The sequence below is a fragment of the Jaculus jaculus genome, chromosome 1 (genome assembly GCF_020740685.1).
Source record: "Jaculus jaculus isolate mJacJac1 chromosome 1, mJacJac1.mat.Y.cur, whole genome shotgun sequence".
Classification (NCBI taxonomy): Eukaryota; Metazoa; Chordata; class Mammalia; order Rodentia; family Dipodidae; genus Jaculus; species Jaculus jaculus.
Window position 1 is genome coordinate 247,235,694 of NC_059102.1, and position 19,258 is coordinate 247,254,951.

The 19,258-nt window shown below is 44.6% G+C and overlaps 1 protein-coding gene across 3 annotated transcripts in view; it reads left to right on the plus strand.

Annotated features, from left to right (window-relative positions):
* Window positions 1–77: 77 nt before the first annotated feature.
* Window positions 78–19,258, plus strand: part of Ranbp10 (RAN binding protein 10) — a 71,859-nt gene continuing 52,678 nt past the window's right edge. For 2 of the 3 annotated variants that reach the window (XM_045156062.1, XM_045156066.1), the window contains exons 1-2: window positions 92–327; window positions 1,114–1,225. In XM_045156062.1, the coding sequence (XP_045011997.1) occupies window positions 93–327; window positions 1,114–1,225 (347 nt within the window). In that variant the 5' untranslated portion in view covers window position 92. Of the gene's footprint in view, window positions 328–1,113; window positions 1,226–19,258 lie in introns of all 3 variants that reach the window. The other variant, XM_004661683.2, reaches the window with a different exon arrangement.

Genomic DNA, 19,258 nt, shown 5'->3' on the forward strand with positions numbered 1-19,258 from the left:
GGCCCCGGGATGCTCGCAGGCCATTGGCTGGTCGGGACGGATTGGTCGCACTTCTCCCCGCCCCCAGTGACACAATAGCAGCTCCCTCCAAGATGGCTGCGGCGACGGCGGACCCGGGACCTGGGAGCCCGCAGGCTGGGGACTCCTCCAGCGGAGGCACCGGGGGCGGACTACCGTCTCCCGGGGAGCAGGAGCTGAGCCGGCGCCTGCAGCGCCTGTACCCCGCGGTCAACCAGCACGAGACCCCGCTGCCGCGCTCCTGGAGCCCCAAGGACAAGTACAACTACATCGGCCTCTCTCAGGGCAACCTCCGTGTCCACTACAAAGGTATCATCGGGTCTGGCCCCTGGAAGACAAGTCCAGAGCGTCTGCAGGGCCTCTGTGCTTGTCTGGCCTTACCCATCAGGACCCTGGTTTTTGCCAGGGATCTCCCAGTTAGGCCTTAGGTCCTAGGAGTGTCCAGAGTAGTGGGAGCTGACCAGGCCAAGAGTTGACTACTTCGTTTGCTCTGGCCTGAGACACTGGACATTAAGAGAACTGCAGCAGGTGTCCAAACTCAGTGTTGAGCTGGACCTTCCTCTTTAGGGCCTCCCTCCTTGTCCTGGGCTGGCTCCAGCTTCAGCTGGCCCTTCACCACTGCTCTGGTTTTAGTGGTGTTTGCAAAAAAGAAGTGGTAACATCACCACCATTAAGAAGTGGAAGGGCTGGCCGGCTTGCCACTCATCCTAAACTGGGCCTGAGGTTCTTTGTTAAAGTTGGTGAGGGTAGTAACTTCCATTTCTCCTCCTCCTTCCCCTGGGCTCCTGGGGCCAGTGTGAGTGTGGCAGGGTACTGTTTGCATTCTGGAGAGACTACCAGCAATATTCAGTGTCTCACATCCATTGCCTGTACCTCAGTTTCGTTGTAATGGAGGACAGTGTTTTTGATCTGCTAGGTTCAACTGGAGATGAGCCAAAGGTGGCAGGTTTATGTGTTTACCTACTAGTTATGTATTCCTTGGACTGTGCAAGGGCTTCCTCTGGTTAAAGAGGGGTGAAGTTACTGTGGAGCAGAGAAAATGATGCTTCCGTTTTCATTTCCTTCTGAAATTCTTTCCTTGCCCTGTCACATCAGGTCATGGCAAAAATCACAAAGATGCAGCCTCAGTACGTGCCACTCACCCTATACCTGCTGCCTGTGGTATTTACTACTTTGAGGTGAAGATTGTCAGCAAAGGAAGAGACGGGTAAGCCACCCTCATGACCACTCCCCAGCCTTCAGAAACTGAACTGTTCCCTGTGGCCAGAGTTTGATGTCCCTGGCTAACATTTGTGACTGATGTGAGCTGCTGAGCTATTCCTATTTGGGTCTGAGTGCCTCTGTTCTCTGACTGTGGACATGGCCTGGTTTAAGCAGTGAACCTGGATAGCAAGTAGACATATTGTAGGTAAAGCCATGGACAATTTTTAGTACTGCAATTAGATAATTTACAGAAAGTAACAAGTTTACATTAACAATTCAGAGTCTGAATGGAGTTTTCCCTATTAGTTTGTGGTGTTTGTGACTTCCCTCCTTTCATAGTCAAGGTTCCTTTTTATGGCATTTAGTCATATAAAGGCTCCAGTAGGCTTCAAAGGGATAGTAGAGTCTTTGGAGCCTTCATCAAAGCTGTGGTGGCCACTGTCATATCCGAGTAAACAGCATACATATGGTCAGAGTCAGGTGACCTTGCTACTCATAAACTTGTTTTTCAGTCCTGGTACTTGAACACCAGTTGTACCAGCTTTAGAAGGTTCTCATTAAAGTCAACATAAGGGAGACTCCCTATTTTAGGGTGACTTAAGCAGACACAGGAAATTAAAGGAGCCATTTTCATTTTCTGCTTCCTTATTCTCTCTGTCTATATTTTTTCCACTGATTGTGACAAAGCAGATGTTTAAGCTATGAAATAACATAGCTGCAATTGCCTTGGGAATAGCTTTCCTCATAGGGCCTTGGGTTTGGTGTGGGAAGTTTGTCAACCTCATTGGTGACCTTTATGTGGACCTGAGTGTGTGTGTGTGTTTCTTTTTGTTTTGTTTTTCATGGTAAGGTCTCACTCCAGTCCAGGTTTACCTGGAATTCACTATGTAGTCTCAAGCAGGCCTTGAACTCATGGTGATCCTCCTACCTCTGCCTACCGAGTGCTGGGATTAAAGGCGTGTGCCACTATGCCCAGCCTGTGTGTGTGTTTTTGAGCATTTAGAATGATTTTGCTCTTCTAGGGACTGTCCCTTTTGTGTTGTGTGCAAAATGGCAGATCAAGGGGCTTTCTGGGGCAGGACTGCCAGAGTCAGACCTTGCTTGTTTTCTCAGTGACTTTATAACTTCCCTGCCTTAGAGGACTCTGTAGACTTGGGGCAGATCTCCACTTCTGTGCTGTGGGGAACTAGGCCAGCATTGAGGCTGCTTTTAGCCCTAAAATTCAGTGATACTGAAACTTTATTCATGGGAAGCTGTTGCTTCTTTAACTTTCATTCCAGTCTAGTGCACTTGCAGATAAGAAACTTATATTTATTGGAGGATTTTAAAGCTTTAATTTTCCCTTCCCACCATGTGATAGAAAAACATATAATTAATGCTTGAATTAATGTCAGTGAGAATGACCTCTTAGAACACCTCAAGATAGTTACAGTGTTGACTAAGATATTGGTACTGGAATCTCATATTGCCAAGGAAACTGAGGGGCATTTCTTAAAGCTATAGGGAAGAAAATAGATGTTTCTTGTTTGTTTGTTTTTGGTTGGCTTTTAGAGGTAGGGTCTCACACTAGCCAAGGCTGACCTGAAACAAACTGTAGTCCCAGGCTGGCCTCGAACTCACAGTGATCTTCCTACCTCTGCCTCCTAGTACTGTGTAGCCCTTCTTCATAGATAACAGCTGAGCTAGTGAGAGGCAAAAACAACTTTTTAGAAGGGTAGTGTTTAACCATCTTTTCTTTTTTTGTTTTTTTTTAGGTAGGGTCTCACTGTAGCCCAGGCTGACCTGGAATTCACAGTGTAGTCTCATGGTGGCCTCAAACTCATGGTGGTTCTCCTACCTCTGCCTCCCCAGGACTGGGATTAAAGGTGTGCCACCATCACACCTGGCTGTTTAATTAAACATCTTGATCTGGATTCTTTTGACTTGTTCTCTGGATCTTATGTCTCTGGTAGAAAAAGGCTATGTCACATTAAATTGTGTAACTATAGGTGTTGCCTACAAATATAAAGAAAAGTGAGTATCTTTCCTTAGCTTCTGTTCTTTTAGCATTTTTTTGGGGGGGGGGATGACAATGTCTCAGGTATCCCAGGCTGGCCTGAGGGGCTGAGGATGGCCTTGAACTCCCGATCCTCCTTTCTCTACTTCCTGAGTGCTGGGATCACAGGTGTGCAGCACCATGCTCAGTTTATTCAGTGCTAGGGATCAAACTCAGGGCTTCATGCATGCTAGACAAGTACTTTACCAATGGAGCTTTATCCCCAGTCCCTGATCCCTGCATTTTGTTTGTGTGAGGTAGTGTCTCAAGTTGGCCTCAAGGCAGTCCAAAGGCATGTGCTATCACACCTGGCTCTGAGCATTTTTTAAACAAATATATCCTGTATTTCATTTATTTATTTGAGAGAGAGACAGAGAGAAAGAGGCAAAGTAAGGAGGGGCATACTAGGGCTTCCTACACATGAACTCCAGGTGCATGTGCCATTTAGTGCATCTGGCTTTACATGGGTACTGAGGAATTGAATCCTGGACATTAGGCTTTACAAGCAAGCACCTTAACCACTGAGCCATCTCTCCAGCCCATCCATCCATCCATCCATCCATCTATATATGTTTGCTTGCTTGCTTGCTTGCTTTTTTTGTTTGTTTGTTTGTTTTTTGAGGTAGGGTCTCACTCTAGTCCAGGCTGACCTGGAATTCACTATGGAGTCTCAGGGTGGCCTTGAACTCATGGCATCCTCCTACTTCTGCCTCCCGAGTGCTGGGATTAAAGGCGTGTGCCACCACACCCAGCACTTTTTTGTTTTTTTGAGGTAGGATTTCACCTTTGCTAGCCCAGGCTGACCTGCAATTCATTATTTAGTCTCAGAGTGGCCTCAAACTCCCTGTGATTGTCCTACCTCTGACTTCCAAGTGGTAGGATTAAAGGTGTACACCACCACACCTGGCTGTGTATTTTTTTATTTTGGCTTTTCAAGGCAGCTGACCTAGAATTCACTATGTACTGTCAGGCTGGCCTTGAACTCCCGGGGATCCTCCTACCCTGCCTCCTGAGTGCTGGGATTAAATGTGAGCGCCACCATGCCTGGATGTTCCCAGCAATTCTACTGGTAACTAAAAGTTATTGAGTTGATCTAGAAGCCTCCATTTTATATCCTAGGTCATGTGTGTATATATATATTTATTAAAAATTTTTTGTGGTTTATTTTTATTTATTTATTTGAGAGTGACAGACAGAGAAAGAGACAGAGAGAGAGAGAGAATGGGCGTGCCAGGGCTTCCAGCCACTGCAGATGAATTCCAGATGCGTGCGCCCCCTTGTGCATCTGGCTAACGTGGGTCCTGGGGAATTGAGCCTTGAACCAGGGTCCTTAGGCTTCACAGGCAAGTGCTTAACTGCTAAGCCATCTCTCCAGCCCAAGTCATGTATATATATTTTTTTAATTTTTAAAATTTTCATTAGCATTTTACCTGATTATAAAAAATATCCCATGTTAATTCTCTCCCACCCCCCCACACTTTCTCCTTTGAAATTCCATTCTCCATCGTATTACCTCCCCATCACAGTCACTGTACTTACATATATACAATATCAACCTATTAAGTACCCTCCTCCCTTCCTTTCTCTTCCCTTTATATCTCCTTTTTAACTTACTGGCCTCTGCTACTAAGTATTTTCATTCTCACGCAGAAGCCCAGTCATCTGTAGCTAGGATTCACATATGAGAGAGAACATGTGGCGCTTGGCTTTCTGGACCTGGGTTATCTCACTTAGTATAATCCTTTCCAGGTCCATCCATTTTTCTGCACATTTCATAACTTCATTTTTCTTCACCACTGAGTAGAACTCCATTGTATAAATGTGTCATGTATATTTTTGATGGCTTCCTTCAGTTGACAGTTGTCAGATGGTGAGTGTATGACTGGTCCTTTGTGGCCACTTTATGGAATCCCTGACATAAAACATCCATTTATGGGTTCTCATGGCTTAAGTTAGCTAGACGTAGATATAAGCCAGGTGTGGTTTTGAGGAAGCCAACAACAGTTATAGGGCAGGCAGGCATTGACTTTAATTTTTATTTTTATTTATTTATTTTTTTTGAGGGTCTTGTTCTAGCCTAGGCTGACCTGGAATTTACTATATAGTGTCAGTGTGGCCTTGAACTGTGATCCTCCTACCTCTGCCTCTGAGTGCTAGGATTAAAGGTGTGCACCACCATGCCCAGCTTTTTTTGTTTTTTCAAGGTCGGGTCTCACTTGAACTCAGGCTGACCTGGAATTCATTATGTGGTCTCAGGGTGGCCTTGAATTTACAGTGCTCTTCCTATCTATGCCTTCCAAATGCTGAGATTAATGATGAGTGCCACCACACCTGTCCTAAATTTTTTTTATTTAGACAATATTTTACTAGTTTCTGTAATCAAACCCATGTAGATAAGAATAGATAGATAGATTGATTGATTTTTTTTTTTGTTTTGGTTTTTCCGAGGTAGGGTCTAACCACATAGATATATATAGTTCAGGCTGACCTGGAATTCACTAATGTAGTCTCAGGGTGGTCTCAAACTCATGGTGATCCTCCTACCTCTGCCTCCTGAGTGCTGCGATTAAAGTTGTGCATCACCATTCCTGGCTAAGGTCTTATTAATTTTTTTTTTTAATTTTTTTGTTGTTTATTTATTTATTTGAGAGCAACAGACAGAGAGAGAAAGAGGCAGACAGACAGAGAGAGAGAGAATGGGCGCGCCAGGGTCTCCAGCCACTGCAAATGAACTCCAGATGCGTGCGCCCCCTTGTGCATCTGGCTAACGTGGGTCCTGGGGAGTTGAGCCTTGAACCGGGGTCCTTAGGCTTCACAGGCAAGCGCTTAACCACTAAGCCATCTCTCCAGCCCAGGTCTTATTAATTTAATATAGTGAGTTACCCCTGTATAAATGGAAAAAAATTAACATTTCTAGACCAAATATGGCTGTTAATTTCTGTACAATGCCAACTCAACAGACTTTTTTTTCTATCAGTTTTGGAGGTGTATTTAAAAAAAAAAATTATTTGAGAGTAACACAGAGAGAGAATAGGCACACCAGGGCTTCCAGCCACTGCAAATGAACTCCAGACGCATGCGCCCCCTTGTGCATCTGGCTAACGTGAGTCCTGGGGAATCGAGCCTTGAACAGGGGTCCTTCGGCTTCACAGGCAAGTGCTTAACTGCTAAGCCATCTCTCCAGCCTGAGGAGGTATATTTTTTAATAGTATATTTATTTATTATTATTATTATTTTGGTTTTTTTTGTTTGTTTGTTTGTTTTTCAAGGTAGGGTCTCATGCTGGTCCAGGCTGACCTGGAATTAACTATGTATTCTCAGGGGTCCTCAAACTCACGGCGATCCTCCTACTTCTGCCTCCAAGTGCTAGGATTAAAGGCATGTGCCACCACGCCTGGCTATTTTATTTTATTTTTAGTTATTTCAGAGAGAGAATGGGAATGCTAGGGCCTCCCAGCTGCTGCAAAGAAATTCTAGCCACATGTGCCACCATGTGCATCTGGCTTACGTGGGTCCTAGGGAATCGAACCTGGGTCCTTTGGTTTTCCAGGCAAGCACCTTAACTGGTAAGCAATCTCTATAGCCCTAGAGGTGTATTTTTGACCCAGGTTTGGTCCATGACCAAAGAATAACTGTAACTACTGGTTGGGTAGCTTTCCTGTATTGTCTCATTTGAGCCTCATGGTATGGTATTTCTAGAAAATGACTGGAGCAAATGATGATGTACTTGTTTTGTGGGTGAGCTCTGAGTCCCCAAGGTATTTGATAGCCTTCTGTGGCTGCAAGGCTTGCCTAACTTTTCAGATATCCTTGCCTGATCCCAGGTACCTTTGTCTATGTTCCTGCTGGCTTTTTTTTTTTTTTTTTAAGATAGGGTCTTGTTCTAGCCCATGCTGACCTGGGCTAGAATTCACTCTGTAGTCTCAGAGTGGCCTTGAACTCACAGCAGTCCTCCTACCTCTGCCTCCCAAGTGCTGGGATTTAAGGCATGTACCACGTCCCCTGTTGCATTTGAGTCTACCATTGCATTCCTTCCCTGGGTTAGCAAGAAGGTATATCTTGTTGGATCCTTGTAAGATCATAGTGTAAGGAGACAGAACTGAAAGGTTTATAGTATGAACTGGGGCTTAGAGAAGTGTGGCATGTAATGTGCTAGGCTTCCATTGAGTCTGTAAACTTGGTTTACTGTAGTTTTGGATGCGTTTAAGGTATTTACAAATCCAGTTTCTAGTGTCATGGTTCTCCAGAAATGGCTGCTTTTACAATGTCTATTGTAGGAGGAAATGCTAAACTAGTGTGCTTTCACAGAGAGTATTTTTTTTTCCTCGAGGTCTCCTTTTATTTATTTTTATTTTTATTTTTTTTAATTTATTTATTTATTTATTTGAGAGTGACAGACATAGAGAGAAAGACAGATAGAGGGAGAGAGAGAATGGGCGCGCCAGGGCTTCCAGCCTCTGCAAACGAACTCCAGATGCGTGCGCCCCCTTGTGCATCTGGCTAACGTGGGACCTGGAGAACCGAGCCTCGAACCGGGGTCCTTAGGCTTCACAGGCAAGCGCTTAACCGCTAAGCCATCTCTCCAGCCCTATTTTTTTATTTTTTAAATTAAAAAAATTTTTTTCTTAGAGGTAGGGTCTAGCTCTAGCCCAGGCTGACGTAGAAGTCACTCTATAGTCCCAGGCTGGCCTTGAACTCATAGCAATCCTCCTAGCTCTGCCTCCCAAGTGCTGGGATTAAAGGCATGGGCCACTACACCCGGCTCTTTTTTTTTTTTTTTTTTTTGCATTTGAAGCAGGCTCTTTTGCCACTATATAGCTTAGTCTGGCCTCCAACATGGGTCAATCCAAGCCTACTGGGTGCCACCACTCCCAGCTTCACAGAAAAGTCTTATTTCAGGGGTTTATAGAGTATTCATCCTTGCTGTGTTTCAGTAACAGGAAGGCCTTGTCTTCAGGGAGCCTGTGACTAACTTAGTAGAGAGTGGCCTCTACTTTGTAAGAGGTGGCAAATGCTGAGCATGATTGTGCGGGATGAGTAGGAGTTTCCAGCAGGTAGGACCTGTGGGATAGGTCTCTGGGTAATTAGCTCCACGTGAGGGTACTGGCTTTTTGAGCTCTTCCCTCTTAATGAGGGAGAGCTCTGGAGAGGGAGGGGCTGTCTTTGAGCTAAGAGCTTGGCACAGGCTGACTGGCTTCAGCTGTGTTTTGCCAAGTCACCAGAGTTGTGAACCTTGGGAGCAGGTCTGGCAGGGTGAGGTGACATCTCAGGCCTGCCAGTGGTGCCAGGAGATAAAGGGCCTCTAGGTTGATAACCTCGAGGAAGCTAAGTAGGCCTTGAAGCTGAGGGTCCTTGGAGGGAGAACAATTTCCTAAGGAACAGTTTGTGGACCTATGAGTGTCCCAGGCTCTTAGTGATGATACATGGAGGGTGTGGTTGACTCAGCTGACAGATGCTCCAGTGTGACCCTCAAAATAGACTGTAACATCATCCCAGTGGCAAAGGCCTCCTGACATGTGATGGGAGGCTCTACCCAAGAACAGCAAGCCTAGGCTAGAGTCCTGGATGATGTGGGGAAGGGTGGGTAGGCTCTTCTCTGTAGCCAGGTCTCTGAGCAGGGATCTCTGGCTACAGCCAACTAGTTCCCACTTGTTCCTGAATTGACTTTCTTTGGCCCAGCAGCGTGCATCCTTTCATTCATGCCACTCACCAGGATGGACACCTTTCTCTTATTGTAGATTTTTGCTCCAGAACAGACAGGAGGCCTGTCTAGAGAGTGGAGAGATATGTCCTTGGGGACAAAGAAATTATTAAATCAGTGTGCATCCTATCTAAGGGGCCTTTGAATTTGGGGAGAGCACCACAAAAGAGGTGGTGATGTTGAATGGAAATAGGAGCTAGGTGAACAAAGGAAGAAGCAGATATGGTAGGCAGAAGACTGGATTGACCAGGTGTGGTGACACCTTTAACCCTACCACTGCAGAGACAAAGTAGGAGGGTCACTGTAAGTTTGAGACCAACATGGAACTACTAAGTTTCTGGTCAGCCTGGGCTAGTGTGAGACCATACCTTGCCGGCGGGGGGAGGGGAGATGAGACATGGAGGTACCAGACATGGTGATCCTTGTTTATAATCCTAATGCTTGAGAGGCAGAGATAGGAGGATCATAGACTCAACGCCAGCCTGGGCTACAAAGCGAGTCAAAACCCTGCTAGGGCTGTGTATATTTCAGAAGAAAAGAAAAGAAAAAAAAAAATGGGACCCAGTACAATAGGCAGGAGCCAGATGGAAAACCCCTGTGGCTAAAGAGTTTGGATTTTGCAGGGCATGGTAGCTTACCCCTTTAATTCTAGTGCTCTAGGAGGCTGAGGTAGGAAGATTCTAGAAGGGTCACTGTGAGTTTGAGGCCAGTCTGGGATTACGTAGTAAATTCCAGGTCAGCCTGGGCTAGAGTAAGACCCTAACTCACAAAACAAAACAACAACAACAAAAAAGTGTATGGGTTTTGTCCTGAAAGCATTGTCAATGTGGGGGATTCTGGCTGGGGAAGTAGAGACTGCCGGCCAGGTTCATCAGGCTCCTCTACTGCGAGTCCTGTCTGTGGGGACCAGTGGATTTATGTCCTTGCCCTGGAACATGGTTTTCCTACAGCACTTGTCTTCTCTCTCTCCCTTCTTTTAATACCACATGGTGATATTCTGGGAAGGGATCTGAAAATTGGTGGCCTGGAAGGGTTCTCATAGTGAATCTGCTGGTGATGTAGTTCTTTGGTGGTTTGGTTTTTGCCAGCTTTTATGTGAAAGACAGTACCATGCTATATTTTATGCCCAAGCATTTCACTCTCATGAGTCAGGGTCACCCAGTTTCCACAGAGACTTAGGTACTCCATTAAGATCTCATTTGCGGGCTGGAGAGATGACTTAGTGGTTAAGTGCTTGCCTGTGAAGCCTAAGGACCCTGGTTCAAGGCTCGATTCCCCAGGACCCACGTTAGCCAGATGCACAAGGGGACGCAAGTGTCTGGAGTTCGTTTGCAGTGGCTGGAAGCCCTGGCGCGCCCATTCCTTCTCTATCTATCTCTTTCTCTCCCTCTCTCTCTGTCACTTCCAAATAAATAAATAAAAAATGAACAAAAAATTATATATAAAAAAAAAAAAAGATCTCATTTGCCATCTTCCTGGTCTCAAGAGCTACCAAGTCCAGGCTCTTTGAGTTTCAATATCTCTGGTGGCTGGCCCCCTACCTGGGGTCTCCCCATTCCAATCTCTGTGTATGGGTTAGTGTTGTCAAGCTTAGTGCTTATCTGATTCCTGTCTGCTCTGAGAAGTCAGTGCTGTCCTTGCTCAAGCCAGGTACTCGTAGAGGGTGAGCTCTGTTCTCCCGGCTGCCTCTTGGAGCTGGCAGACTCGCAGGTTGTTGCTGAGTTTTGGGTTGTTATCTTTCCACAAGTAACACACTATGCTGTTTTAGGAGATGTGGATTGCTTTGGCTCTGGAGTCTCTTGGGGTGATGTGTGGCTTACTTGTATTGAGGGTGAAAGCTTTGCTCTAGTTTGGGTACCCTTGGGTGTAGCTCTAGTATAGGGTAAGAGAACCAGAGTCTATATGGGGTCCCTTTTTCTGGTGAAATTTCCCTAGGCTCATTGCAAGTTGCTTCCCACATCCAGCTGTGAACTGAAGGTGGGGAATGTGGCTGTTTCATTATATATGCTATCTTCTTTGGTTAAGAATTAGCTGCTAGGGAAATTTCTAAACTTTCCCCCTCCTGTCTCCCTGGTTTCTTCATTCTCTGCAACATTTGTGCTCCTCACCCTTCAGATGGCTAAGCATATACAGGGAGCCAGGGCTCTTCAGACTGGAGTACAGATGAACTTAGCCCCTTTGGGTGGCAGGTATCATATGTCATTCTTCTTCTGGGTCACTGGAAAGGAATAAAGGGCCCCAGAGGCTCCACATATAATCAAGGGTCAAGTTGGAAAGAAAACTCAACGCTGAGAGAATGAGTACCTGTACCGCAATGCAAGGATCTCTCTGCTGCTGAGAATCCACTTAAAATGCCTTTGTAACTCCACGATTGTCATTGTTTTTGTTGTAACCATAGCTGTGTTGTAAGAAACAAGGCTGGAGAATGTGGTGATAGACACCTTGGTCACCAAGGAGTCAGAACAAGATGCCCTAGACTGTGTAGGGATATAGAGGGGAGCCAGGAAAGGCCTTTGCACCCCTGCCTTTTTTTTTTTTTTTTTGCCTTTCTTCCTGACTTAGAGATGGCTTGAGATTTTAGGGAAGTTTGGTTTAGGTCAGGAATAGCAAATGTCAGGACTCAAACCTGCCCTTAAACTCTCAGCCCCCATGACAAATATGACTGATTGATAACAGCCTTCATTCTTGTCCAGACAGAGCCCAGAACTTTTCCTGCTACACAGTACATTAGGTAGCTGAAATATTTTGGTCACAGTTTCATCATGAGGTGAAATCCAGCAGCCCTCAGGGTGAAGATGGTTGGAAGATGAGAAGTTGACAGAGGCAAAGGGTAGTTGTGCCCAGAAGAGATGGTCTCTACTACAGGACAGTGCCAAAACAGAGCTAAACCAAGAGGAAGGAAGCAGAGGAGAGTTTGCTGAATGGAATTGGTTATAACCTAGTGTACAAAGTCTAAAGTTGGCATGTACTATATCTAAACGTTCATGTTTTAAAATATTTTATTTATTTATTTGGGAGAAAGAGAAAGCTAAAGGGAGAGAGAGAGAGACAGAATGGGCATGCTAGGAACTCCAGCCACTGCAAACAAACTCCAGACGCATGCACCACCTGTGTAGCTGCCTTAAGTCGGTACTGAGGAATCAAACCTAGGTCCTTAGCCATCACAGGCAAGCGCTTTAACCACTAAGCCATCTCTCCAGCCCACATGTACTATTTATTATACATTGCTGTTAGTTCTTTCATTCTTTCATTCTAATTTTTTCACTTTATTTATTTTTTGAGTCTTTAAAAAAATGTTATTGACAACTTCCATAATTGTAAACAATATCCCATGTTAATTCCCCCTCCCTCCACTTTCCCCTTTGAAACTCCTCTTTCCATAATATTCCCTCCCCCTCTCAATCAGTCTCTTATTATTTCCCTGGCCAACAACTCACTGGAAGGTATCCCATCCCTGGCACTGAAAATTTTCTAATAACACTCTATGGTTTCTGAGTGTTCCATTGTCCAAAAAAGTAGGTTTCCATATGTCTTATTTATATCCTCTTGGATTTTGATTAGCCTTCCCTCCACCTTTCCTTTACTCAGTCTTTCTTCCTGACCTCACTTAGACCTTTTTACCCCCATTAATCTGTTCTTCTAATTGCATGTATGCAATACCATCCTATTAAATCCCTCCCCCCTCTATTCCCTTTGTATCTCCTTTCTAGCTTATTGGCATCTGCTAATAAGTTTTATTCCTAATCATATAAAAGTCCAGTCATTTGTAGCTAGGTATTATTACTATCTTTTATTGATTTATTTGTAAGCAGAAAGAGAATGTACACACCAGGGCCTTCAGCAGCCACAAATGAATTCCACATGCATGTGCTACCTGTGTGTCTGGCTTTACTTGGGTACTGGGGAATCAACCCCAGTTCATTAGGCTTTCAGGCAAGTACCTCAACTGTTGAGCCATCTCTCTAGCTGCAATGCTGTACTTTCATAACAGCTGTTGTGCCAGGTGTTTATCAGTAGCTGTGTTTGCTTTTTTTTTTTTTTTGAAGCAAGGTCTCACTCTAGCCTGGGCTGGCCTCAAACTCATGGTGATCTTCCTAACTCAGTAGAATCCCTGGAAGTTCTCAGGCCACCTAGCCTGGTGGTGGTGAACAAAAGATCCTGTCTCAAACAAGGAGGAAGGGAAGGACTGAGATCTGATGTTATCCTCTGACCTGCTCACATGCACACACACAAGATATAAAAAAATAAATTTTAGGGCTGGAGAGATGGCTTAGCAGTTAAGCGCTTGCCTGTGAAGCCTAAGGACTCCGGTTCGAGGCTCGGTTCCCCAGGTCCCACGTTAGCCAGATGCACAAGGGGGCGCACGCGTCTGGAGTTCGTTTGCAGTGGCTGGAAGCCCTGGCGCGCCCATTCTCTCTCTCTCCCTCTATCTGTCTTTCTCCCTATGTCTGTCGCTCTCAAATAAATAAATAAAATATGAACAAAAGAAATAAATTTTAGCCAGATGTGGTGGCACATATTGAATTCTAGGTCACCCTGGGCTAGAGTGAGACCCTACCTTGAAAAAACAAAAACAAAAACAAAAAAATAAATAAGTAAACTTTAGTAGGGTATGGTGGCACATGCCTTTAATCCCAGTACTTGGGGAGGCAGAGATAGGTGGATTGCCATGAGTTTAAGGCCAGTCTGGAACTACATAGTGAATTCCAGGTCAGCATGGGCTAGAATGAGACCCTACCTTAAAAAAAAATTTTTTAGGGCTGGAGAACACAAACCCAACTCTTTTTACTTTCTATCAGTTTTTTTCAAAGAGGGTAAGTAGATTTTATGAGCTGGAAAACCCTTAGGCATTTAAAATCTTTTTTAATTTTAAAAAATGTTTATTAAAAATTTTCTAGGGCTGGAGAGATGGCTTAGCAGTTAAGCGCTTGCCTGTGAAGCCTAAGGACCCTGGTTCGAGGCTCGATTCTCCAGGACCCACATTAGCCAGATGCACAAGGGGGCACACATATCTGGAGTTGGTTTGCAGTGGCTGGAGGCCCTGGCATGCCCATTCTCTCTCTGTCTCTCTCTTTCTCTCTCTGTCGCTCTCAAGCAAATAAATAAATAAATATTTCTTGAAATTTAGAATTTTTTTAAAATCATTTCTCTTTTCTAAAAAAATTATTTATTTATTTATTTATTTATTTGAGAGCGACAGACAGAGAGAGACTGACAGATAGAGGGAGAGAGAGAGAATGGGCGTGCCAGGGCTTCCAGCCTCTGCAAACGAACTCCAGACGCGTGTGCCCCCTTGTGCATCTGGCTAATATGGGACCTGGGGAACCGAGCCTCGAACCGGAGTCCTTAGGCTTCACAGGCAAGCGCTTAACTGCTAAGCCATCTCTCCAGCCCTAGAAAATTTTTAATAAACATTTTTTAAAATTAAAAAAGATTTTAAATGCCTAAGGGTTTTCCAGCTCATAAAATCTACTTACCCTCTTTGAAAAAAACTGATAGAAAGTAAAAAGAGTTGGGTTTGTGTTCTTTACTCTTCTCATTTACTCTGTGCTAACAGATAGGGACTTCTTATTTCTGGCCCTGACATGAGGCCAAAATACAGAATACAGAATACGGATGCTTTCTATTGAACTCTGTGCCAGGGCTGTACTTCTCTTATCAGGAAAAGCCACACGGGGCTCATGCTTGCTTGCATAGCCATAGGGGTGTGACTATGTGTGGTAAAAAAATCTTTAACATAGAATAGGCAATTTTATCCATTTTGAGTATATAATTCAGTGGTATAAATTAGATTCCTGATCGTATACAGTTGTCAGCACCATGTTTCCACGACTTTGTACATCACCTCATAAACTAATCCCTCTTCTTCCCAGGCCCTGATTACTTTCTGTGTGTATGAATTTGCCTGTATGTTGCGGTATGTTTGAGAACTTTTTTCTTTCCCATGAGTAGATAATGTTTTTCTTTGTACTTAGGGAGCATCTGCTGATGAACAGCTCATTTTGTATTTCCTTGTGTTGTGACTAGAGATGTTGAGCATCTTTTTTGTTTGTTTGTTTGTTTACTTTTCTTCCGGTTTTTGAGGTAGGGTCTCACTCTCTAGCCCAGGCTGACCTGGAATTCACTATATAGTCTCAGGGTGGCCTTGAACTGATGGCAGTCCTCGTACCTCTGCCTCCCCAGCGCTGGGATTAAAGGCGTGTGTCATCACACCCAGCTTCTTTGGAGACTTTTTGATCCCTCTTCTATTATCTACCTTATCTTGGGTTTATATCTGGCTATGGCACATTTGCAATAGTATAAGGAGTTTGCTGACATCATTCTGCTAATAATTGAAGTTGTTAGGTCAGAGCTGGTAAGAGCACAGGAGCACTTTAGTCTAACGTCTCTTCTGATAGGGAATCTAAGATGTGGGTTGAAATTCAAGCTCCATGGAGCAGAACCAGTGTGAAGTGAAGGAGACCAGCCTTTCAGTGGTAGTGGTGTTATCGCTGAGCCTTGCTTGAAGTGCTGTCACTTTATTTTTTTAATTATTTTTTAAAAATATTCTTTTTATTTATTTTTTGTTTATTTATTTGATAGCAACAGAGAGAGAGAGAGAAAGAGGCAAGAGAGAGAGACAGAGAGAGAGAATGGGCGTGCCAGGGCTTCTAGCCACTGCAAACAAGCTGCAGACACATGCGCCCCCTTGTGCATCTGACTAACGTGGGTCCTGGGGAATCGAGCCACAAACTGGGGTCCTTAGGCTTCACAGGCAAGCGCTTAACCGCTAAGCCATCTCTCCAGCCCAAGTGCTGTCACTTTAAAAGGCTTTGCAGCTTCCCCTTCAGAAGCAGGAAGGGAACATCACACTTGTTCCCAAAAGGGTTCCTTGCATGTGTGCTCCCACCTTGCTTTTTCATCTGGTGGAGAATAAAGGTGTGGTCTCTTCTTTCTAGCCTTGTATAAATCTGGAAGGAGCCGGGCGTGGTGGTGCACACCTTTAATCCCAGCACTTGGGAGGCAGAGGTAGGAGGATTGCCATGAGTTCAAGGCCACCCTGAGATGACAGCTAATTCCAGGTCAGCCTGGACCAGAGTGAGACCCTACCTCGAAAAACAATAACAAAAACAAAAAATCTGGAAGGAATGAGAGTCAAGTGGTCTTGGTGTATCTAAGGTCCTTTTGTCTGTGCACCATCAAGCCTTCCTGGGACACAGAAAAGTTTCCAGTCATTTAGAGCTATGGCAAAGTCAGCTCAGTGCATCAGGATCTACTGAGATTTAGAGTGGGGTTTTGTTTGGGGTGGGACCACAGGTTCCGTATGAGCCTGGGTCCAAGCTCCACAGCTCAGTGTTTCTGCTATTCTAATATAGCCTCTATCCTACTGTCAGGGTTCAGGGAGCTGGGTGTGCTGACCATAAAAAGCCAAGTTCTGCCGGGCGTGGTGGCGCACGCCTTTAATCCCAGCACTCGGGAGGCAGAGGTAGGAGGATTGCCATGAGTTCAAGGCCACCCTGAGACTCCTTAGTGAATTCCAGGGCAGCCTGAGCTAGAGTGAGACCCTACCTCAAAAAAACCAAAGGGAAAAAAAAATAAATAAAAAGCCAAGTTCTTCGCATCACTGAAGTATTGCCCTGGGATGATCCAGAAAGATGAGTGTAGCTGGGTCCTCAAGGTGGTTTTCCAGGATTATAAAAGTCATTCCAAGCCAAACATGGTGGCATATGCACCTGTATTCCCAGCACTTGGAGGATGAGGGTAGAAGGAACAGGAATTCAAGGCCAGCTTTAGTTATATAGTGAGCTGGCCCGTGGGAGACTATCTAAAACAAAGGGGGGGGGGGCCTGGAGAGATGGCTCTGCAGTTAAGGTGCTTGCCTGTGAAGCCTAAGGACCCAAGTTCGATTCTGTAAGTCCCATGTAAGCCAGATGCACATGGTGGTGCATGCATCTGGAGTAGTTTGCAGTAGCTTGAGGCCCCTGGCAAGCCCATTCTTACTCTCTCTCCCCCCTCTCTCTATCTCTAGTAAAGAAACAAATAAAAGCTGGGCATGGTGGCGCACGCCTTTAATCCTAGCACTCAGTGTATTCCAGGTCAGCCTGAGCTAGAGTGAGATCCTACCTCAAAACAAAACAAACAGCAACAACAAAATAAATAAATAAAAATAAAAATCATAGTGAATTCCAAGTCAGCCTGGGCTACAGCAAGACCTTACCTGAAAACCCAAACCAAACCAACCAACTAAACAAACAAACAAAGCCCAAAAAAACCTAATAAAATAAAACAAACAAAAAAGGTAATTCATGTTAATATGGAAAACTAAGTTGGGATAGCTTAGCGGTTAAGGTGTTTGCCTGCAAAGCCAAAGGACCTTCCCCAAGACCCATGTAAGCCAGATGCACAAGGGGCCACATGTGTCTGGGGTTAGTTTACAGTGGCTGAAGGCCCTGGCACGCCCATTCTTCCCCTTTTTCTCAAATAAATAAATAAATAAAAATAAAATTAAAAAAGAAACAAACAAACAGGGATAGAGAGATGGTTTAGCAGTTAAGGTACTTGCCTATGAAGCCTAAGGACCCAGGTTCAATTCCGTAGTACCCACATAAGCCAGATGCACAAGGTGGCGCATGTGTCTGGAGTTCATTTGCAGTGGTTGGAGGCCCTGTCATGCCCATTTTATTCTCTCTCTCTCAAAATAAGTAAATAAATAAAAGTATTTTTTTTAAAGACAATCAAGCAAGCTGAGTATGGTGGTGCATGCCTTTAATCCCAACACTTGGGAGGCAGAGGTAGGAGGATCACCATAAGTTTGAGGCCACCTGAGACTACTTAGTGAATTCCAGGTAAGTTTGGGCCAGGGTCAGATCATATCTTGAAAAAAAACCAACCCACTCCCGCCTCGCCCCCCCCCCCCCAAAATAACAAAAGCAAGCAAACAAATATAAATGAAATTTGAAATGGAAAACCAAACAAATCTCCCAGAATCCAGGCTGACAAGTAAGTGTGCTTGCATATTATCTCTCCATGTGACAATGGGTTTAAGAGCCTTTCCTTCCTATTTACAGGTATGACTGTCCTTCCAAGTCACTGGTGATCTTTACCTGGCTTAGCCCATACAGTGTACATTTGCTACTGTCTTTTCTCAGTGGGGCAGAGTGACTCTTACAGCTCAGCGTGCATTATGATTTTTCGTAGTGAAAGATAAAAGAATAGCTTGCCTGTTGTGTCTCTACTTCCTGTCTCATATCGTTGATAAGTAATATTTTCTCCATCTTTCTGTCAGGTAGAAGGAAGAGGAGTAAGTCAGATAGGTTTATCTTGATGTCACTTGTGCTGTAGGTAAATTATTTCCCCTTAGGTAAATCCTGATGCTTGAAAAGAAAGCCTGGTGGATGAGTGGGATGTTGGAGAGTCAAGGAACCCTATCCATTTTGTCACCTACTTGGGCTATTTCCCTTCCTCCCAGGCTGCCTTGTAGTAGCCTGTCTCCATTGAATTCTTAGCATAACCCGGCACATGACCAATAAGGAAACAAATGCTCATGTCCTTTCTCCTTGACAATCCCAAATAAACAGGCATTTGTTTTTAATTTTTGTTTATTTATTTACTTATTTGAAGGGGGGGGAGAGGCAGGTAGAAAGAGAATGGATGCGCCAAGGTCTCTAGCCACTGCAAAGGAACAGATGCATGCTCCCCTTGTGTTTACGAGGGTCCTGGGGAATCAAACTGGGCTTCTTAGGCTTCCCAGGCAAAAGCCTTAACTGCTAAGCCATTTCCCCAGCCCTAGGCATTTGTTTTTAGATGTTCCATTATCAGGCCTACCTCCTTAGATTCTGCTGCTGGACAAGCCTACAGTGTGAATGACTTGCTAGACAGAGTGGGTCATATACACAGTCTTCTAGTATCTGCTATTCCTGAGTACCAGTCTAGGTGTTCCTTTATTTGGTTCTGGTGAGTGGCTGTGCTGAGGCCTTTTGGATTCATGGTAATGATGAAGCTGATGAAACAGGCTCTGTGAGGCCAAGTGACATGCCCATAGGTTCTTGTTCAACTAAGGGGAGTGATAATTTAAATCTGGGAGTATCCAGCATATTTTCTCTTTGCAGGCATATTTTTTGTTTAGGTATTTGTGCATGGTGTTAATGTGAAGGCTAGAATAGAACTGGGAAATGGCTGAACATTTTGGTTTCAAACTTTCCAGGTGGGGCTGCAGAGATGGCTCAGCAATTAAGGTGCTTGCCTGCAAAGCCTAATAACCCAGGTTGATTCCCAGTACCCATGTAAAGCCAGTTGCATAAGTTGGCACGTGTGTCTGGAGT